General features: G+C 41.7%; 1 protein-coding gene across 20 annotated transcripts in view; it reads left to right on the forward strand.

The window, feature by feature from the left end:
- Positions 1–20,387, forward strand: part of LOC116448603 (poly(rC)-binding protein 3-like) — a 516,599-nt gene that overhangs the window by 455,153 nt on the left and 41,059 nt on the right. For all 20 annotated transcript variants that reach the window (XM_032119362.1, XM_032119393.1, XM_032119403.1 and 17 more), the window contains 3 exons: positions 13,146–13,169; positions 13,269–13,301; positions 16,068–16,184. In XM_032119362.1, coding sequence (XP_031975253.1) covers positions 13,146–13,169; positions 13,269–13,301; positions 16,068–16,184 — 174 coding nt within the window. The remainder of the gene's footprint in view (positions 1–13,145; positions 13,170–13,268; positions 13,302–16,067; positions 16,185–20,387) is intronic.

The raw sequence follows: 20,387 nt of genomic DNA on the forward strand, positions 1-20,387 counted from the left end.
GAACACATACGTATCCCAGTGGGTATAAGCAGCCCTACTGGTTGCAGTCAAATTCCCATGTGCTTAAGTGGTGGTGTTTTGGGCTTTTTTAATCATTGTCAGACAGCTCTGCTTGTTTCAGAATCATGCCTTTAAAGCAAAAATCAAGTGTCTGTAATTTTCAGGACATTTTAGTTAAACTGTGAGCTAGGATGATTGGGGTGTTTTATAAATCAGAAATGAAATCAGATGAAGTTCATTTTCTCTGTTAAACGTCATTGATGGTGCGTGCAACCACTTTTAACAGTAATGGATGTTATGTGTGCAACCTTCAATGCATATGTAGCCCCAAGGGTCTAAATTAAACCCACAAAAGCTACAAAGCTCAAATTTTACCTGGATCTATACAATGCACCCTCAGTTAACAAGGCACGATGGGTATTCTGTTAGCTCCACTATGTTCTAATGATGTATCCTATTGTGCCTAAGTATTGGAAAGAGTACATTAAATCAGACTTTATTTTGGTGATAAAAGTCAGATGCTTTCCATTTCTTTGATATAATTTCTGTGATTTAGAAATAATATGGAGGAATGAAGGATGTGTGAATCAATATGATCTCAATGTGAGAAGGCATTCTGAAAGCTGTATATGCCTCTGGAAGAGAAGAAACACATTTCTAGACTCTTCCTTGAGATTTCTTGTGGTAATGTTGTCAGTGGAAATTGCTGATCTCTAATTAATATTTCTAGAAAGAAAAGTTTGTCTAGAAGCAGAAGTTGGCCTGTAAATAGCTGGACATAACTTGAGAGAGAAGAAGGGAAATAAAATAGGTTTTAAAAATAACAGTAGCAAACTGGATTCAGTTACTTTTAAATTAAGACAATTTTAAAGTTACTTATTTATTAATCCGTTTCATGGAAAAATGAGGATCTCTCCCCACTAACCTTAACTCTCTGTGTCTAAACCATTATTACCAGTGTACTTTGCAGAGGGAAGACTATGTGCTTTGTGTTGTTTGCATGCATTTTGGTTGGAAGTCCCTAACTCAGCTACTGTGTTTGCTTATCTTGGCTGTAAGTTCTGTAAATGTATGAAATTTTCAGCATGTACTTTTCATGTGATTTGTATAGTGGCTTTAAGTCAAGAATGGACATCTTAATTAGGCAATTAAGGTAAATTCTATACGTGCAGAAAGATTAGGATTTGTATGAATGGACAGACCTGTCCAAGATGGTAATGAATAAAAAAACCACAACAGCAAACAAATTAAGTGGCAAAAACAAAAGACAACATTATTGTGTAGTGAAAGGAAAACAAATGGGAAGAGTGCCTCCCCAGTGCAGGTAGGACACCACTCATGAGCACCTTTGCTTTGGGGAAAGGAGCATCTGCACGTCCAGCTGAGTTCGTGCAGGGCTTTGTGCAGCCTCTGGCTGCAGAGGCTGGGATGGCCCCAGGGAGCACAGCCACTCAGCCACAGCATAGCAAGGTTTGGGAGCAGCCAGCTGGCAACAAGGCAAGGCACAGCCTTGATATTCTCATGGCAGAAAACATGGTGTTAAGGGAGGGAAGCAATTTTTTTTATCAGTGGAAATGGAAAAAGAATTTGTGCAGACCCAGCAAAAAGCCAACCACTGCGAGGTATAAAAGGTTAACCTCAGGGTAACCTCAGTGTTTCCAGGGCCTGGTATGAAAGGTATCCTCCTGAGCTGGGACTTCAGAGATTCTGTGCTGATGCAAGATGAAAGGTCTAATTTCCATCTTGTGCCATGTTACATCAGTGAAAAAGTTATGATGGTGTTACAGCCCTGAAGAGAAATCATGAGCAGCACAAAACATTTGTCACATTTTCTGGTGATGAATTAGAGGGCAGGTGTTGGCGAGGATGCTGCAAGGGCAGTGTTTAGACATTCCTTGCATCCACAGAGAAGCAACTGTCAGTGTTTGCAGGAAATCTTAAAAGCAAGATTAGGAAAAACTTGTTACGAGGACATGTGAGGAGGGGAGGAGGCTGCCTGGGCATGTTGCACCATCCATCACTGAAGGTTTCTAAGGACAAGTCAGACAAAAACTAAATTCATCCTGTAAAGCTGCACTTCACAGGCGCTGCAGCCTCTGCTGCTCAGCACCTTTTTGACCAAGTTACCTGAATGCTGCTCCAGAGAGGTCAGAAACAGAAGAGCTGTTTGAAGGACATGCAGTTGGATATACAGAATATGTTAAATACTGCAGATATGCATTTTCATCCTTTATTAATGAGAAAGATGTACCACATTAAGAAATAAAGCTGTTTCATACATTTCAGAAAAGAAAAACAGAGACTATGAGTTGAGGCTGTTTACAGTGCCCTACTTTTGTATTTTCCATCTGATTCTTGCTGTTTCTTGAAGTAAAATAAGTAAAATCACTGTGTAGGACAGACACGTGAATGAATATGGGTATTTTATTATCTTTGTCTACTTCAAAAGTATAATTTCTGGGCAAGATTGGAATATTGCAGGGATTGCAAGATTTCTGCTTCCAGCAAAGGCAAGAATAGCAACATTTGCCCAGATCAGATCACTGTTTTTGAAGGGTGTAAAGAAGGCAAATGGAGTGTATGTGCATTCATGGGCAAACAGCCCACAGCCATCAGAGCCCTCTGTATGGAGAAGCAGAGCTCAGGCCCCAAAAGAACTTTTATCTTTTACTTTTTCTTCCTTCCTAAATTTCTGTCAAGATAAAAATTCTTTTGGCTCTTTGCATGTTATAGGGTATAGGTGTAGAGCTCCACATTTCTTACTATTCCTTGCTCACCTGTTGCTGAATTTTCTATGTCCCTGACTTGTGGATGATTTTTTTTTCCTTGCTTACTGCCACGGGTAATGAAGTTGAAAGACTGAAAAATTGTAGCACTGCCCACAGGTATCTGCCAACGTACCTTAGCACTTGACATCTGCAGTGTTCTTGATCTAGCTTTGGTCAGTTCATGCCCAGAAAGAAATAACTGTTGAAAAAGCACCTATTTTGACTATATTGGATAATGATTACATGATTTTGGACTAGTTTGATTTTGTACACAGCCAGTGTTCATAGGCTGATTAAGACTCTGGAGACTCACCATTAAAGGTTAATTTTAGATGTGGATGGTAAAGAGACTGTGCCAGTAGAAAGATCTTAAATCTCAGGAAAGCAGCTTAATGAAGATTTAAAAGCCAGGTCCATGAGGTGGAACAGGAGAAAATGTTCAAATGGGCCAGCACAGAAATGGCAGCAGGTCACAAATCCACTGTGAGATCCACCTCCATCTCATAGTGGTGGTGCAAAAATCTCTGCTTCCTCTCTCCAGTACAAACCTGCAGGAGAAATAATGCATTGTTTCCAAAGACACTGTGTGAACATGTGCATTGATGAAATCATATTGGGTGCAGTGAAGTCTGCAAGAAACCAAAGTAGAATATAGTAATGTATTGAGTCTGAGGAATCTTTTAGAGAAAGAGAATGGAGTTCAGCAATAAAAACCAAAATGGATTAATGAAGTCGGATGGTTAGGAAGAACAAGGAAATAATTTACAGGTAGGATGAAGGAGTGAAGGGAAAACTGGCAGGGAAGTAGGACTCTTGCCAAATACTGAGAGGTGTAAATTGGAGAGTTGAGGCAATTAACTGGAGAAGGTAATTTAGAAGATACATGTTCAGTGACAGAAGGAAATCTGGAAAGCATAAAAGGCTAAAAAGCATCAGATGTGGCAGTGGCTAGAGAGTGGCACATTTGGGATATAGTAAGTTGGAGAGGAAAGCTATTGCAGCAAAAGTGTGTGCAATTTTGGATGTATAGCGTTGGTGCATCATGGGGCAAAGAGAAAGTAATTACCTTACCACTCTTCTGGCAGAATCACACCTGCGGTTCTGTACTCAGCAGCAGGTGCCACGTGTGTGAGTGATGGTGAAGACTAAGCAGAGGGGGAATTCACAGAACGATAACAAAAGTTTTAGGAGACTGAGGAGACTGTGCCTAGCTTTCTTCAGACATCCTCATAAATAGATGGAGAGAATAAATACAAATGTTATGGAGTGTAGTTATTTTGAATGCTGCAAGTGCTTGTGGCTGGAAATAATGGTATAAAATACTGTTTCGAAAATAAATCTAATAAGGGAATCCCAAGAAAAATTTCTGGTATTATGATTTTCATTATGTTCTGTAAGTCTCCTATGCAAATTTTAGACCTGTCTAGGAAAGAATAGCACATGTACTATTAGATTGTATAACCTGCATTGGTGGAGGAAAGATATGATGACTGAGTGGAGCTTTTATTTCCTTGATACCATTTGCTCAATGATACATTTCTCATTCAGCACTAGTGAATTAGAAAGATGTACCAGCAGTCAAATGTTTGGGTTTGGACAAAACCCTACGAGTGCCTTGAATTTTAGGCACTAAACTTCCAGTACTTACGGCTTTATTTTACATTCCCTGAGGAACTCAGGGTATCTGAGTTCAAAATTGTTTCAGCAGATCAGTGGGTGATTTGTGGCACTGGAAGTACTGGATACAGTGGATTTACATCCAGCTTCAGTGGTGACTTTCAGACATGTTGATGATTACTTTGTGGTGCTACATACAGAATTTTTACAAGAAAAAGAAAGAAAATTTAGACTCATAAATTGATGGCTTATACTTACCAGCTCAAATACAGAATAAAATCATGAAGAAAAATGGCCTTTTTCATTAGTACAGATAATACCATTTTAGCATCAGGGATTTCTTTTAGTGGCCACTTTTTCAGTGCGTGCTTAATTGCCTCCCTGAAAGACTGCAAAGCAAGTACAGAAATTAATTTTCCCTGTCTTAAAGGTAATGCCCTTCTCCTTTTCCATTTTTTATTTTTTGCTTATTGAAATACAGGATGCAACAAAGTAACTTTAAGAATCACCTCATCAGTAATACAATCCAAGCTGTAAAATGCCAATCAAGCCAATGTTTGTTCTGTTCTTTCCAGTTTCCACGAACACTGTCAGGGTATTATGAGGATTGACTGTCCTGCCTATTGCTATTACAGTTCCTGTTTTGTTTGCTTGCATTACTGTGATACCTGAGAGCCCTGCTCATGGAACAAAAGTCTGCATGCAAATGTACAACACAAGATGGATCTCCTCTCAGTGTGTTTGTAGGAGCAGCCAAGAATCTCTCACTAGCCTCAAAAATCAGCAGAAAGGAAGAGAGTTCCCTCAGCCCCTGGGCACTCTCTGCCCCCTAAAACAATCTCCATAGCTGAGTGTTCCCACTTTTACCCAACAAAATCTCCTCATCGGTCCATGAGTGCAGTGAACTGAGATTGCAGAAGTCACACTCCCTACTCAGTGCTGCTGCTTCAGCATCACAGGTGTGGGGACAAACATAGCAACAGAACTGAATTTTTGGGTTGGTTTTGGCAGGCAAGGCTGGGAGCTTAGGTGCAAAATGGAATGTAAGCTGGCTAGCCATCTGCTGTCAAAAACCAAAGGAAAAATGCTCATTGGCACAGCGACCCAAGAAAAAAGTTTAGATGGACTTGCAGAAGATGCATAATACTGGAATGTCCATCAGAAAAACCATAATTTGTAGATTTCCTCATACACTACCACATTTGTTAGCATAAGATCTGCCTTGTGGAATACTCACAGCTTTTTTACCGGCTAGCCCTCGTAGTTCAATGCCTTAGAAAGCCTCGGGCAGCCTAGAGAGGTAGCACGGGCAATCCAGCATTTCAGTAGCTCTGAAAGTGGCAAATAGTAGCTGCAAAGCTGATACCACCAGTAGAAGCAAAGAGGGAGAAATGTAGCCTTTTGGTTTGCCTAATTCCTGCAGTTAGAAGCTTTCAAACAGAGACAGACACACAGATGTTGTTCGCAGAAGGGATGCAAGCCAAAGAGCGCGGGCCTGCTCTGAGGTCCCTCTTTTATTCAGGAGAAAGGAAAGAGGAGGACTGGGGGCGGACCGGGGGTGACCAGCCAATGAGACACTGCTCCAGCGTTTGAGTTTCTTTCAGTTTGGCCCACGCTTGGAACAAAGGAGTTCAGAGCACATGGCAGGGACAAGTCCTGGCTTGTTTGACCAGGGAGGGGGAAGGGCAGCTTGGAGCAGGCAGCAACACTGCCTCAGTAAGGAAGGCCTTGGACTGCAGTGCCTTTCTAAATTAGGGTGCTGAGCATCAGACGGTGACTACTGAAGCATCACCTAGGAACATGAGATCTCCCATGTCTGTGGAGCTAATCCCACACAATCCCAGAACACAAATAAGATTCTCAGTTTATCCAAGGTAGCCGTTTTTTCCCTGAGATTGACACATGACATCATGTTTCCAAAAACTGACTTTTCTTCTAGTCTTTGAAAAATGTTGATGCCCCATATGCTCCATGCAAATGCGTTGTTCAGAACATCTTTGTGGAACATGTTCTTGGGATCTTCCATGCAAGCATATTCATGAGCTTAGTCGACTGCTGGCAGCTCTGTCCTCAGGTGAAGGTGAAGAGAGAGAGTTGAGTTATGTTGTGCCTCTTTATGGATGGGAGAAAGGCAACTGGCCTGGGTCTAGAAAACTTTATCACACAGCTGTCGTGTGCTGTTGCCAGGACCCCTCCTTGCCCCATGACAGATGTGTTTCCCCACCGTGGAAGGCTGTATTTCTTTCCTTTCAAAGCTGTTTTGTTTGTAGAGTCCAGCCCTACTGGATCTGCCTTGTCCTTGCTCATAGAAAGCAGGTTAGCATGTGCAATAAGAGCATTGCCTGAAGGATTTTCAAGCTTTAGGATGGAGCCTGTTCTTTGTCAAATGTTTTGGGGTGAAAACATACATTCCTTTATTATTTCTTAAATGTGTTTTCCATCTAGACGTGGCTTTATCTCAGGGATCCTATGAATTTTTTGTTCCATTTGCCCCGTAGCGCTGATAATAAAAGTTGCATGCTAATAGAGCAAGACCTGTGTGTTTCTGTGGTCCCACAATAGCTACTACCGGTTTTTGTTTTGGTTTTCCAGGACTCAGTAATTATTAAACCAACCTCACACTTGGAAAAAGTCATGGAATTTCACACTTTATGTTTACAGATCAAAGGTTAATCTTTAAACCAAGGTTCGTTACCATTTGTTAAGTCTCTTGTTTTCTTAATATGACTGATTTCTTTCTCTTGTTATTCAAAGGACACACCAGATAACTGATTAAGAAACAGCCTTCTTCTACAGCCAGTTTTATATCTTTGTTTAGTTATTCTTACTATCAAGAGCCCTGCAAAAGCCTTGACTCACAGACTTTTTGGCTGCCACCTTTTGTTCTGCTGGTGCTGCCTCGCCTCCACCACAGATGATGCAAAATGTGCAGAAATAGCTTTCTGCTCTTTGATGGGCCCACCACTTCCCAAGTGTTCATTAACAACAAAATTCATCCCATTCTTGTGAATAAGGTGTGCAAATAATATTGTATGCTACATTTCAGCATGAAAGAAACCATCCCCTGGTTCTACCGTTGCTTTTCCTCAAGTTATCTGCCATGAATTGGCTGATTGGTTAGCAATATACTTTACTGATGCTGGGCAGTCTCCCAGGGTTTGTTGGTGAGGTTCAGCTCTTGTTGTTTTATCTACTTGATTAGAAATTGCCGACTAAAGAAAATCATGATGACAACTCACTCCCCCAGGCTTGAGAATTATCTTCAGGCTATCTGAAATCAGCACGTAGATTTCAAATTTTCCTGGGGTTTTCCAAAACGACTCCTTGAGCACAAGTGTGAGGTCCCCTGCTTGAGATGCTGCCACCAGGTGGTAATGCCCTTTGGAAGGCATTACCTGGGCTGGGTACTCAGCACCATCTGAAACTCAGGCTCCTTTGGTGAACCTCAGGATAGGCACCCCAGATTGCTGTCATTCCTTGAAGGAAAGTTGATACCCATTGTTTAGTTCCTGCATGTATATGCTGACTTCACAAATATACAAATACACCTGTGTGCGTGTGTGTGTGTGAGTATGATTCAGTGGGTGTAGGCAGACACACACTTGCAGTGCTTTAGGGTCATCCTGTTCATCCAGCATGGGTGCTGGGGCACAGCTGCTTCTGAAGGATGGCTGTTTATATGTTGAGGCCAAGGAGCCTGGGTAGTACTTTTAGCTCTGGCATCTGTCTGCCAGGTGGGTTGGCTTGGATCTTTCTCCCACTGAGTTTGAGTTCCCCCCATTATAACTTCTTTTTGTGCACTTCTTTTTGATCTGCTGTTGAAATGTGATTATATGAAACTCAGTAATAACTTTTTCCACTATATTTACATGCAGATGGTTAGTCAATAAATCAGATTGAAATTGAAGATAAATAGTTACTGCTAGCTTATATTCCTGAGCACTGGGAAACAGCAGATAGTTCAGGAGTTGTTAGTTTATTGTAATAAGCAATTACTTACTAATACAGCTAAATCAAACACTTGTCTGACCTGCACTGAGGCTGAACTTGACATGAGTTGTAGGACTCCTCTCACCAGACTTTGCATATATTAGTGTCAGTTTAGGCTGCTTCTACTGCAGATGAGAAAAGCCAAAAACCCTTGGGACTACACTTCTTCCCTTCTTTTTTAGGAACAAAATATCCTGCATCATCTCTGCCTGGACTGCAGCGAGGGTTGTCTGCCTGACTTACACTGAACTCCTAACTTGTAATGAACCAGTGTAGGTGACAGACATCTTATGCACTTAACTACAGCACATTTCATGTCTGGCAGATTTAGAAACATTTTCTGAAGAAGATAAAGCCATCAAAGTAACCTTGGTTAGAAATAATGCTAAAACTTGAGTGTCATAAAAATGGTGTTAAATATTATCTCATTTAGCAGTAAACTTACTTCAAGGTGATGTAAGGAACTGTATGAAACAAATATTGGACTGCAAAAAGAAACATTAAAGGTTTGGTGAAGTAGCTCTGGTAGTTTGAAGAATGAGGTGAAAAGAGTCTTTTGATTTACTCTGTGGCTGAAATAGGTTTCTCATCATAATTAAAGACATCATCTGTTGTCACCAATACTTCCTAGGAACTTTCCTAGAAAAAGATGAGGCCCCAGAAAAGTCTGAGGTGACCCATTTAAAATCATTCCTGGTTTGTTTGTTTTTTTTAGTAATTTGTATGAAGCAAAATTTTGAAAAAATCAGAAATGTCCATGTAAAGTTAGTGCTTTTCTCTGTCCCTGTGACCTAACCTCACATTGCCAAGCAGAATCCCATCTCCCAGTGTAGAGGGAGAGGTAGCATTGTCTTGGATGTTTTGAAACGGCCTTAAAGAATAAGCTCTGAAGTCACCCTTTGATGAGGGGGAGATTTGAAGTACTCTGTATGATTACAATGACATTTGCTAGCGTGTTCCAAGGAACTGGTCACCAGTCTTACTGAAATACTTTTTCTCAGTGGGATTCACACAGTTCTTTCACTCAGTTCTTTGGTAGTGTGTACTCTTTGTTAATAAATAACAAGGTGATGATCGGTCATGTAGAATTCCTGTTCCCACTGAAATCCAAAGCAAAACTCACACAGAATTCAGTGAAACAAGCAGCTTGAGAATCTTTATATTTTATGCTCTCCTTTGCTTGTTTAAATACTCCTAATTTCCGTGTTGGACATGGACCGTCTTTTTTACCAATGCTACAGACAGTACATTGCTTTTCTTTTCCTAAAGCAAAGTATGTTTTCCTATTTCCAAGGAAGATATTTTTGCATTTATTAGCCATGACCCATCCATTCATTTCTGAAAGAACTGCATCTGTCATTAGGACCCAAGATGATCGAATGGATTGGGATAGATTCCATACTAAGTTTATACTGACAAGGCCTTGGAGGTTCAAGACCAGGCCTACAGATTCTAGTGAAGCTTCAGATACACAAAACATGAAGCTATACCATGGACTGAAATATAGTTGCTTGCCCATAGCAACTGAAACAGAATGCTCTCACCCCTAGCAAAAGGTTCTTCTACCTCCTAAGAATTTGTATTATGAAAGTAATTATTTCTGAAAGCTGGAACTGAGAAGAATGGAAGAAGTTTTTAAGATAAAACTTCCAGATGTGCTAAGTGGTCAGATAGGAACTGCTGGACATGGGAGATTCCCAAGGCTTGTCATCCCAAGCCTTGTTCCCTGTATTGTCTAAGCCCATTCAGCAATTACTGGTAGATTGGCAGAGTTACGATGATAATATAAAAAATATTAAGATCTTAAAAATTTGGGGGAATGTTGTAACTGCTGGACTCTGCCTAGCAGGCTGCTGCTCCCTGAGAGCTCAGTGAGGGTTTCCTAGGGCCATGCGATCAGTTGCATCCCAGAGTCCATTTGGGACAGCCCCGCGATCTGGCTCCGGCAGCCAGCAGCGTTACAGCGCAGTGGTGGTAAAGAAGGCAGAGAAGGGTCTCTCATGAGGGTTTGAGATGGCTTTAATCACATCTCGTCCCCGAGATGTTCAGAGGTGGAGAGACAGCGTGCTCTGAGTGCGGGATGGTTTTGTCAGGGGCCCAAGGGCGGTCCCTGGGTGGGTTTGGGGTACAGAAACAAATAGGAAGAAACTGAGGGAGGGGCCAAGACCAGGGAGGGAAGAAGCGGAATGTACAGAATCAGGGGATTAACAGGCCACCCCAGGGGAATGGGTGTCCCAGATTTGTGTCACTGCTAACAAAAAAAGCTGCATCTCATTTGAGAACCTAGGCAGCGTGCTGGTATAGGTGTCTTAGGCACAGGAAAAGGTGTGACCTAAACCACCATATTAAGAGACAATATTACAATAATTTGGTTACAAGACAGAAAACTGCAGTGAGTCCACTTCATACATTCCCATTCTCACAGAGCTGCTTCTTTGCTTTGTATGTACAGAGGTGCAGATGAGGGTCCCAAATGGACACAAGCAGCTCTACCAAAAACACTCACACAGCTGTGTGAAGTGTAAAGGTCTACTCTACATCAGCCAGCAGAACTGTAGGTTTGTAAAGCAGATACCTCTGGAAGATTTGCATCTCCTGTCTGGACAATATCCAGTCACTGGTCAGTATGTACAAGAGAGCAGAATGCCATCTTGAAAGAGCAGTTGGAAGAGAAATAGTAACGGGAAGTGGGAAACAGGAAAAGTACAGTTTGAAAATAAACCTGAGAAGGGGCCTCACAGGACTGAGGAATTTTGTGGCTAATAAGGCATTGACTTCAGTGGGTATCAAGGCTATGACTGAAGAATCACAGACCAATGAAGGTTGCAAGGGACCCCCAAAAGTCTCCGTCTGACCTCTTGAATCAAGCAGATTCCATTGGAGCAGATTACACAGGGCCTTGCCCAGGCTGGGTTCTGACACCTTTAAGGATGATGTTTCTCCAGGTGCCTGTTTCAATGTCCAGCCATCTCCATGGTAAACTTTTTTTCCTCACATTGAGTAGGAATTTGATATTGTAGCTTGCTTTCCTTATTGTACACTGCAGTACAACTCCCCTGTCAAGTCTTTTCTTCTTAATAACAAATCTGGTTCTCTCAGCCTCTCCTCGTGTCCTGTGCTCTGGTCCCCTGACCAACTTGGTGGCCCTGCATTGAATTCACCTCAGTGTGTCCTTGTCCGTCTTGTACTAGGAGCCCAAAACTGGCCACAATCCTCCAGGCATGGTCTCACAAGCAGAAGAAGAGGAGAGTCATTTGCCCTAGCCTGCTGGCTACACTCCTGCTAGCACAGTCCAGCCTTTGATTGATCAGGGATACACTGCTGACGTACTCAGTTATTTATGTTGAAGTTCTGAGTTGAGACCCTTGGGACTTTTTCTGCAGTCAGTTTTAAGGTAGGAAGTTTTTGTCCAGCTTGTCCTGCTGCATGGGCTTTTTCCATTCCAGACATGGGGCTCTTTATCTGACTTTTTTCTACTCCTGAGGTTTCTCTCAACCCGATTTTCCAGCCTGTCCAGCAATGCATTGACTGTTCCCCTCAGTCTGGTGTTATGTGCAGACTTGCAGAGACCATAAAGGAACAGTGTGCCAGAGTTCATTGAAATAGGTAACTTCTTCTCACTGAAAAGTCTTCATGTCTTGGGAGCAGGATGTGAGAAGTTGCAAGGACAAACGGCTTCATACTATGGGCTTATAAACAACTGGCAAAAATAACTCAAAGTCACTTCAGGTAGTTCTTTCCTGCAGAGTGAAGTCAGTACCACTTTATCATGAGTCCATCACTGAATAGAGCATTGGAGGACAATTTCGAAAATCCTACACTTTGGACTGTGTGCCAGGATGGGTCACACTTAAGTGTATGGACTGGGTGGGGGGAAATGGTATATCCTACATCTGGGACAGCTCAACTATCTGAGATAGTCTTTAACTGTAGATTTCACAATCTTAGAATAGGAGAGGAGTTTATTTTCCTTTAGCTGGTCTCTCCATCCGATGATTTCCAGCCTAATGCCACAGCTGCATGATTTGTGTAACATGTCCAGACTGCTCATTTTAGAGTTAATAGTTTCATTTTTGCAACCTGTTGGTTTTATTCACCAAGCTTTTAACCCTTGGGATGTTGCCAGAACTGCTACATTGTTCCCCTACTGTTGACAGCCACATTTCTCAGTATTTTCTTCCCTTCGTGGAAGATGGTGGGAGCCCAGTCGCAATTCCCAAATCCCTAAAAAGTGATTAGCAGTTACTGTTCTGTAAGTGCTTAATAGGGAGACTAAGACAGGCCACCAGGTGTTTACACAATAACACTCAGCAGCGTGGAAATTCAGCTCTATTACAAGGCATAAGGAGGGTAAATGCCTGCCCTTGCGTAAGGAGGGTAAATGCCTGTCCTTGGAGAAAACCAGCAATTATTTTGATGTTTGTATTACACCTCATTTTCTCCAGTAGATTGTACGGTTCTGTTATTTCATAACTTCTCATTCCCTGATAGGGATTTGTCTGTGTTTTTAGTAGCAGGATTGATCTGTAACCACGAGGTCATTTTCTGGTAAAGGTGTTTTTCTTGCACGATCAGTTGGCTGCAAAGCTGCTTTTTTAGTCCATCCCTTTGGATCTAACATGACATATTTGTATACAGCAACAATGGAAGGGAGCTATGCTTCACACTGAAGCTTTGAAATAAGTGATAGTGAAATAGCTTAGAAACAGCACGAATGCCTTTCTGTAACAAATCGTATCATTCACGGTGTCTCTTTTTTTTCTGTTTCAGGAGGTTGGAAGCATTATTGGAAAGGTCAGAAAATAACTTTATTTATATTCATGTCAAAATATTGTACATCAGTTCTCTTTTCTTAGCTCAGGCTAACGGGGTTTTTTTATGTCTCTTTAACAGAAAGGTGAGACAGTGAAGAAGATGAGGGAGGAGGTAAGACAAGCCTTGATGTCTTCACTTGCATTTCTTTCCAGCTTAGAGAACAGGGAGTTCAGCATATGCAGACCGATGCTGCCATCAAATGGGCAGATCGTTTAACATCCCCATTCTTTGCAAGGGGTGAGGTATAAATATGCTGGGCTAAATTAAACATTGTTGTTCATGTAACCTCCTTATCACTGCCTCAGTCTGGAGTCATTCATTCCCACAGCGATGTGCCTGCTGCTGTCTTATCTCAGGAACAGCTCACCAGCATGATTCTGTGCATCAGACCCACTGTATCTTGCATTAACATACCAGCATCAGTCCTGCACATGGCTTGGCCTCCTGGTAGAGTTTCCAAAAATCTGAAACCAAGCGTTAGACTGATGCACGTCAAGTTTGAGCGTAGACACAAGCTTCAGAAGAGCTGGAGCCAGACTTGTGTAAGCCAGAGCATCTCCCTGCCACGTCTTGGCAAAGCCTTAGCTTTTTCTCATTTTGCAGCTGTGAGTGGATGTGGGCAGGGTAGACCTGCACATCTGCCATTCACATCCTTTGACAAGGCTGAAGACACAAAAGGATTAAAACAGAGCCCTGCATAAACCTCAGCCTCCCCAGTGACTGCAGGCGTCTTTCCCTGCCACAGATCAAGCTGTGCTGTCTTCAGAGGAGTGCACTCGGGTGAAGGCTACAGACCCACACTGGTCCTGCAAGGCAGCACATCCTACCTGCAGATCCATATAATTTTTCTGCTTTGAAGCAATTGCTAAAAGTATTAAGTCAAAAGGCAAATCCTACTGTTTAAAACTTCAGGAGTGTAGTGTATAGAGGGTGCCTCAAGAAAAGTCAATTTGGCTCTAGTAAAGCTGCACTACATTACTGTGTCAGCTGCTTTGTTGTTTTCTACTCTGATAGAAGGTCTGTGGCAGGGAAATGTCAAAGTATTTTAGTAAAGAAAATTGCGGACATCCATCTTTAAATATACACAATAGGGATTTCATTGTCAGGCTGACTGAGTTCAGGGCTCCTTTTTTGATGACATTTTCACTCAGGTTTTCACACACTTGCTAAGACTTAAAGAAAAAAAAAGGTAAGAAAAAGTGTTTCCAATGTACTAGGTAAACATAACAGTTGATTAAACACATTTCAGTTTAATTATTAGTTATGATCCTGGGCAGATATCTTTGTATATAAATTGTATGCACAGAAGGGAAGCCATCATTGGAAAGTGCTCCTGACTTCTGAGTAAAACATCTTAGAGAATACGTATGATCCTTGGTCTGTCTTTCAAGATAAATACCAAATGTTCTTCTTCCAGTCCTGGACACCTGCTGTCATGTATCTGTGGTCAGAAGATACTTTATTTGTTTGGTTATGTTTTTTTAAAATAAGGGAGTTTTATCCATCTTTATATCAGCACAGGACTAAGAGACTGTGTCTCCACATGATGATAATTTGGTCCCTCTTTAAATGACTGCTTTTTTCAGTACTTCTTTAAAAGCAAAATGCAACTTTTATTTTGACTTCCCTGGCAGATGTGGCAGGGTGCATGCCATCTTTATGGTGTGAAATGTATCTCTGTCTTTGGGGAAATGTCAGAGACAGTTCTGTCATTGAGGAAATGTCAGAAATTACTTCAAGCCTAAAGAAAAGTACAGAACCCTCAGTTCTGTACCCAGGTCTGTGGCAGCAAGATTTTTCTAGTATTGTTGAGCTTTGGTTTTTTTCATGTTGTGTGGGGGTGCTGTCATGTGTGGAAACACAGCAGCATGCTGTGAGTAAGGTCTGGGACACACAGCACATCGGGAGCTGCGTGGTCACCCTGCAGGCAAAGGGCCAAACTAACCCAGGTTGTCTCACATTTGGTCACATTTGCTGATACCTGAGCAGGTCAGTGCCTGTGGGTGAGTTGAGGCTCCAGTGACTTCTTAGGCTGCATTAACACATTTCTGTGACTGAAACCTCAGGGAACACGTAGGGTGGCTCTTACCTAAACTGGATTTGATCATTACTTACACCCAGATCCTCTTAAATATATATTTAAAAATATATAAATACAAATTTATAAATATATAAAACCCCCTGGTTAAGAAGTTTTCTCTGCACTGCCACAGTGGCATAAAGAGGACCAAGTATACCTGAGAGTCAGCCTGGCTTCTCTACGAGACTTCTGGTTTTCTAACTCCATCCAACAGGCTCCTTGCCTTATGGACACAGTACTGTTGCTGTTTCTTGTCTTACCACTACTCCTTTAAAGGGTTGCTCAGTGCTTATTGATTGACTGCCTTCACATGAGGCACATCTACAAGGAGCCTTCTCCACAGTGCAAAGTGAGACCCCAGTAGAGAGGCTGAGAGGCCAAGCCCCACCTTTGGGGCTCCAAACCAGAGAGGTGCATCATTCCTAGGAGATGCTGGTGCTTCCTGGAGACAACCACCTTCTCTTAAATTCTGTAGCTCCAGTCCTACTTAAGGTTAATCCTGCAAAGGGAAGGGAAAAGACTTGATTATGCCATTATTTGCAACTTTGAGTTACAGAGGTGCTATTTGTATACTGAGAAGGCCACATAAGGATTTACCCAGACAGAATCCAGCTTCCCACAGTTACATGAATTTTTGAATGTGATCAGTTTATGCTGAATTATACGATGTTGGGGCTGCAGTTGTAGGGGAGGGAATTAGATGCCTCAAGGTATTCCTTTCCAAACTGTATCCCTAATCCTACTTAGTTTCCTCCCTGGGAAGCATAACTTTGAAAAATATTTTTTCCTTTTGACAGAGCGGTGCTCGAATCAATATTTCAGAAGGGACTTGTCCAGAGAGAATTGTGACAATAACAGGCCCAACAGATGCAATTTTTAAAGCTTTTTCTATGATTGCACTAAAATTTGAAGAGGTAAGCAAATAATTTTTTTTTCTCCCTTCAAGTTGAAATACAAACACTGTTTGAATTTTCTCATGTTTGCTTTAATGTTAAATAGGATTTGTTTAATGTTCTATTTAATAGCAATGAAAGTGGTTGTATTTTTATAAATGCTTTTGGCAGCAATACTGAAGAAAAATAATGGGTCAATTTACAAGATGTTTGATCATTTCTTTTGCTTTTTGGAGGCTTCAGGGAAAAGCAATTGCTTCTAGTAATGTGCGCTAATGGTAGGAAAAATGTCTTGGAAAAATTCTATTCCCATTGTGGGTTTGATTTGAAAAGAATAATTGCGTAACTTCTAACTCTGTTTTTATATGAATCCAGTTGGTATGGATGTAAATGTTATGTGTGTCAAAATGAATGTATAACTCATTTAACTAGAAAATTTTTATTTTAAAAACAAACTACATGATTACCAATTACCACATTTAAAGCTTGTCTTTTAAAACCAATTAAAGGTACTCAGAGTAAGTAAGGCAAGAGCTCAATTCACTGTAGACTAACTGTTCTGTGCAGATATGTATCTAAATTGCTGAAATTTCCTTCAGTTTCATGGACCAGCTACAATTAGATGTGGTCACCATTTTAATGGAGAACCTCACAGAAAAGGCAGCAGAGTACAGAACATGAACTGTGGTCACTCTGGAGAGGATTTAGCTCCCTCTACTTTTGAAAACTGTATGTCTAGTCCGGGTATCTCTCCTGTCCTCTCTGGAGAGGCAGATGCCCCTGCAGGAAGCAGTTCCCCTTCTCGTAATGGAGGAGCTTGCAGACAGGTCAACTGAGTCACCTGCAGCAGAAGCAAAGGGCAGGGTCTCTCAAGAATGGATTAAACTAGAGAGATGTTAATCCCTTTCCTAAGAGTTCTTATTTCTCCAAGTCAGCAAGGTTAGTCTCCACATCTCCCCACAGCACAGGGAATTGATGAGAATTATCAACAGGTGCCTTTATTTACCCATGGCAATTGTTCAAGCTTAGAGCAACAGGACTAGAAGAGAGCTTGTAAGTCGTCAGATGCAGTTGTCTTCTAGAATAAACTGTATGTCTTGAACTTGCAACTTCACAGCATGATCAAAAAACAGTTAGATTTTTTCTGTTTCCTTACACTGGGTCCGCAGCTTCAGGTCTCTGATAATTAGACATACTCTTTTTGCTCCTCACCTGCATTTATTCATGAACAGTTCATGCAGCTTTGTTTCTGTGCCAGTACTGGCCATTAGTTTAGATAATTCTTGCCTTTCCATCCCTGAGGATTCCCTTTCTTGATACATATTCAGAAACTGATTTTATCTTCTCACACCCTTGCTTTTGCCAGAGAGAGTGATCCAAGCACGGTCTTTCAGAGCATGCGTTCTGCACCCCTCTCATGACTCTAGTAGTCCCTGTCCACCTTTTTCCAGATACATTTTATATTAAATGTGTGCGCTAATTGTGGACAGGTTGCAAATGAAGTTTCACAAAGGCTTATTTAGCAGCATTAACAGCCCCCTGCTCTCCTTATCGTGCTATCATATCTCTGCCACTGCTGGAAATGCCTCACCTCCTACTAGTGCAGTGCTTTGCACACAGCCATGCTTTGCCTGGTGGGTGTCCCCAGCTCCTGCTCAGGTGTTTTCACCTCTTCAGTCTTGGCAAACATTCCTGTCAGCTCCAGACAAATGACCTTTTTTTTTTTTTTAATACTGCAGATGTTAATCCAATTTGTATTTCTTCACTCTTTCATGGGTTTTCAGGTCTTCCTGTGGGATATTCCAATCTTTCAATATGTTGATGAAATTTCTTAGTTTTGTGGCATGGCGCATTTTATAAGAATGCTTTGGGATTTTTTCTTGCTGGTTATTAATGAAATAATGATTTTGATGTTTAAGCCTGCAGAACCACACAAGTAATTCTGTCTAACCCAATTTTAAAACCTCCTATTTTCATCTCTTTCTCCTCTTCATCTCCTACCCATCATGGAATAATCCCTGTTTCTTCTAGTTTAAGAGGTAGCTTGGTGTACGGTCCATACTCTCCTGTCCAGAGAGTCCTGGAGAGACCAGTGTCTCTGCTCTCTACAGGAAAAACATGTTCCTTATCCTGTAAAATGCTGAGAGAATCATTAGCACAGATAATCCCTGCCAGTTCCCACCAAAATGGGTACCCAATGGAAATAATGCTGCATTTTTTCATAAAAACGTCAAACACTGCACAGCATCAGATCCCCAGCCCACCACCCAACGTGATGTAGTCTTTGAAAGTGCTGTAGGTAGCAATAGGCAAAGCAAGCTGAAATTCAGGCATCTGGCTGGATTTTGCACCTATTTGCACTTGCAGGTTTTAGAGGGTAGTCTGGCTCTTCATATGAGCATTAGCAAAGGAGTACTGGCACTCCCTGCAGATCAAGTACTTTTCTGAAGTATCTGTATTTAGTTTTAACATAATTGGTTTGTGGTATATTTAAAAGAACAGCAGTAAAGAAATATGTCTCATATAATCAGTTGGGTTTCCTATAAATCTCCCTGCCAATAAAAAGAGGTAACTGTAACGTTCTGGAGGCAAAATAAAGTGCTGTTTCAGAAATTACAAATTAGCTAGCTACCAAATGCTATTTTTCATGCATATCTTTTTGCTGGAGAGTTCTTCAGCCATTTAAAAAAAATCAGTCCCCCTCTGGTTATTGCAGCTATGTTGAAACAGAAGAGAAAAGATGCATGTGTGAGACTGCTGCTTTGGGGGATCTTTTTTGGTATTTGTTATGCATGCCCACATGAAGACCTTGAACCCTTAATTTCAACCCTATAGCTGTATACCTGGGGATGAGCAGGTCTAGGAAGACATGAAAGTCCTGGAATGCTTTTCTAGTGTTAGTGAAAATCTCAAAATGTGTCAGGGAGATAGAAAAATAAGAAAAGTTGTATTCTTCTTGTGGTTGCTCTGTAGCCTTATATCTCTTTGCTTTGACAGCCTTCCTAATGGAAGTTGCTTTTCTAGCAGGCTTACGATGAATTTACGAGCTAGGTAGATATTTACGTAAATACCTAAAGTCTTCACTGCAGGGGAGAAAGAGAGTTGCTACAAAATGGCACTAAGCCAGGAAGACCACTGGCATTGCAAGAGGGGACATTTTAGTGCAGTCATTTTTGGACTGGAGGCTGAGACCCGAGAAATGAAGCTGTAACTTCACTGGCAAGTGGGGCAGCTCTGGCTTTGCTTTTAAGTCTGCATAATCCACTGAAAGCACATGGTACTTAAGCACTGGAATAAGCAGCAGGCGCCGCTCAGTAGTCAGACCTCCAGATAAATAAGAAAAGGGTTTTTGGAATCCTTGTCCTCTGCAAACATCTATGAAGAACTTGCTCAGCTCTAGGAATAAGGACAAGAGAAAAGCAAGGTGATAAAAACAGTCAGGATGAAGCCTTTCTGACAAACATTAATTCTTGCCAGTACAACTGTGGTCAGTCCTGTGGTGGTCATTTCCAAGTGGGGAGCCACCTCACAGAATCCTCCTTGCTGTGAAAACTGGACAGTTTAACATTTCCTTTGAAACCAGTAAGAAGAATTTTGGTATGTTTTTTCCTTGGAGGTTTGGTAGGTTTTGGAGCTGCCAGGTTAGCTTGCCTTGGGAAGCCTTATGTGCTATGACCCTGGGATGCCAAGAGCTAGGGATGCTGCTGGATCTTCAACACTTTCAGTCTCCCTGTTAGCCTGTCTTGGCTGAGGAGCAGCCCACCAAGCAGGGAGAAAGCCATGCAAGCTCCAGCTCTAGTGTCTGCCAGAGCCCTGAGGAAATGGATGCAATGCCACAAAAAGTTGGAGGTTAAAGAAATAGGAATCTCCCAGTTTGAAAGATGACTGTTCTGTGGGAAGGTCTCCAGCCATCCCTACTCAGAAGCCTGTAGTTGTGAAGGGGATTTTTTTGTACTTATTTCTCCTTTGTCATGTTTTTAAGCTGGAATAGTTCCTGTATGCACTCCATGCTGCTGAGCCCGCATGTTTCGATTTTGCTCTTCTTAAATGATGAGGGCAAAATAAAGAGAACAGTGGCTTCCAGTTCCTGCAAAGTGCTTTTGAAACCAGGAAAGGCAGTGAAGGCTTTGAGGCCAGGCCACGTATGGTAATGGAAGTAGGAGACATTATTAGGTTTCATGCTGTGTGGCTGAAGAGGATTATTTACCTACACGTGCCTCCACC

Source organism: Corvus moneduloides, chromosome 1 (assembly GCF_009650955.1).
Source record: "Corvus moneduloides isolate bCorMon1 chromosome 1, bCorMon1.pri, whole genome shotgun sequence".
NCBI classification, from domain to species: Eukaryota; Metazoa; Chordata; class Aves; order Passeriformes; family Corvidae; genus Corvus; species Corvus moneduloides.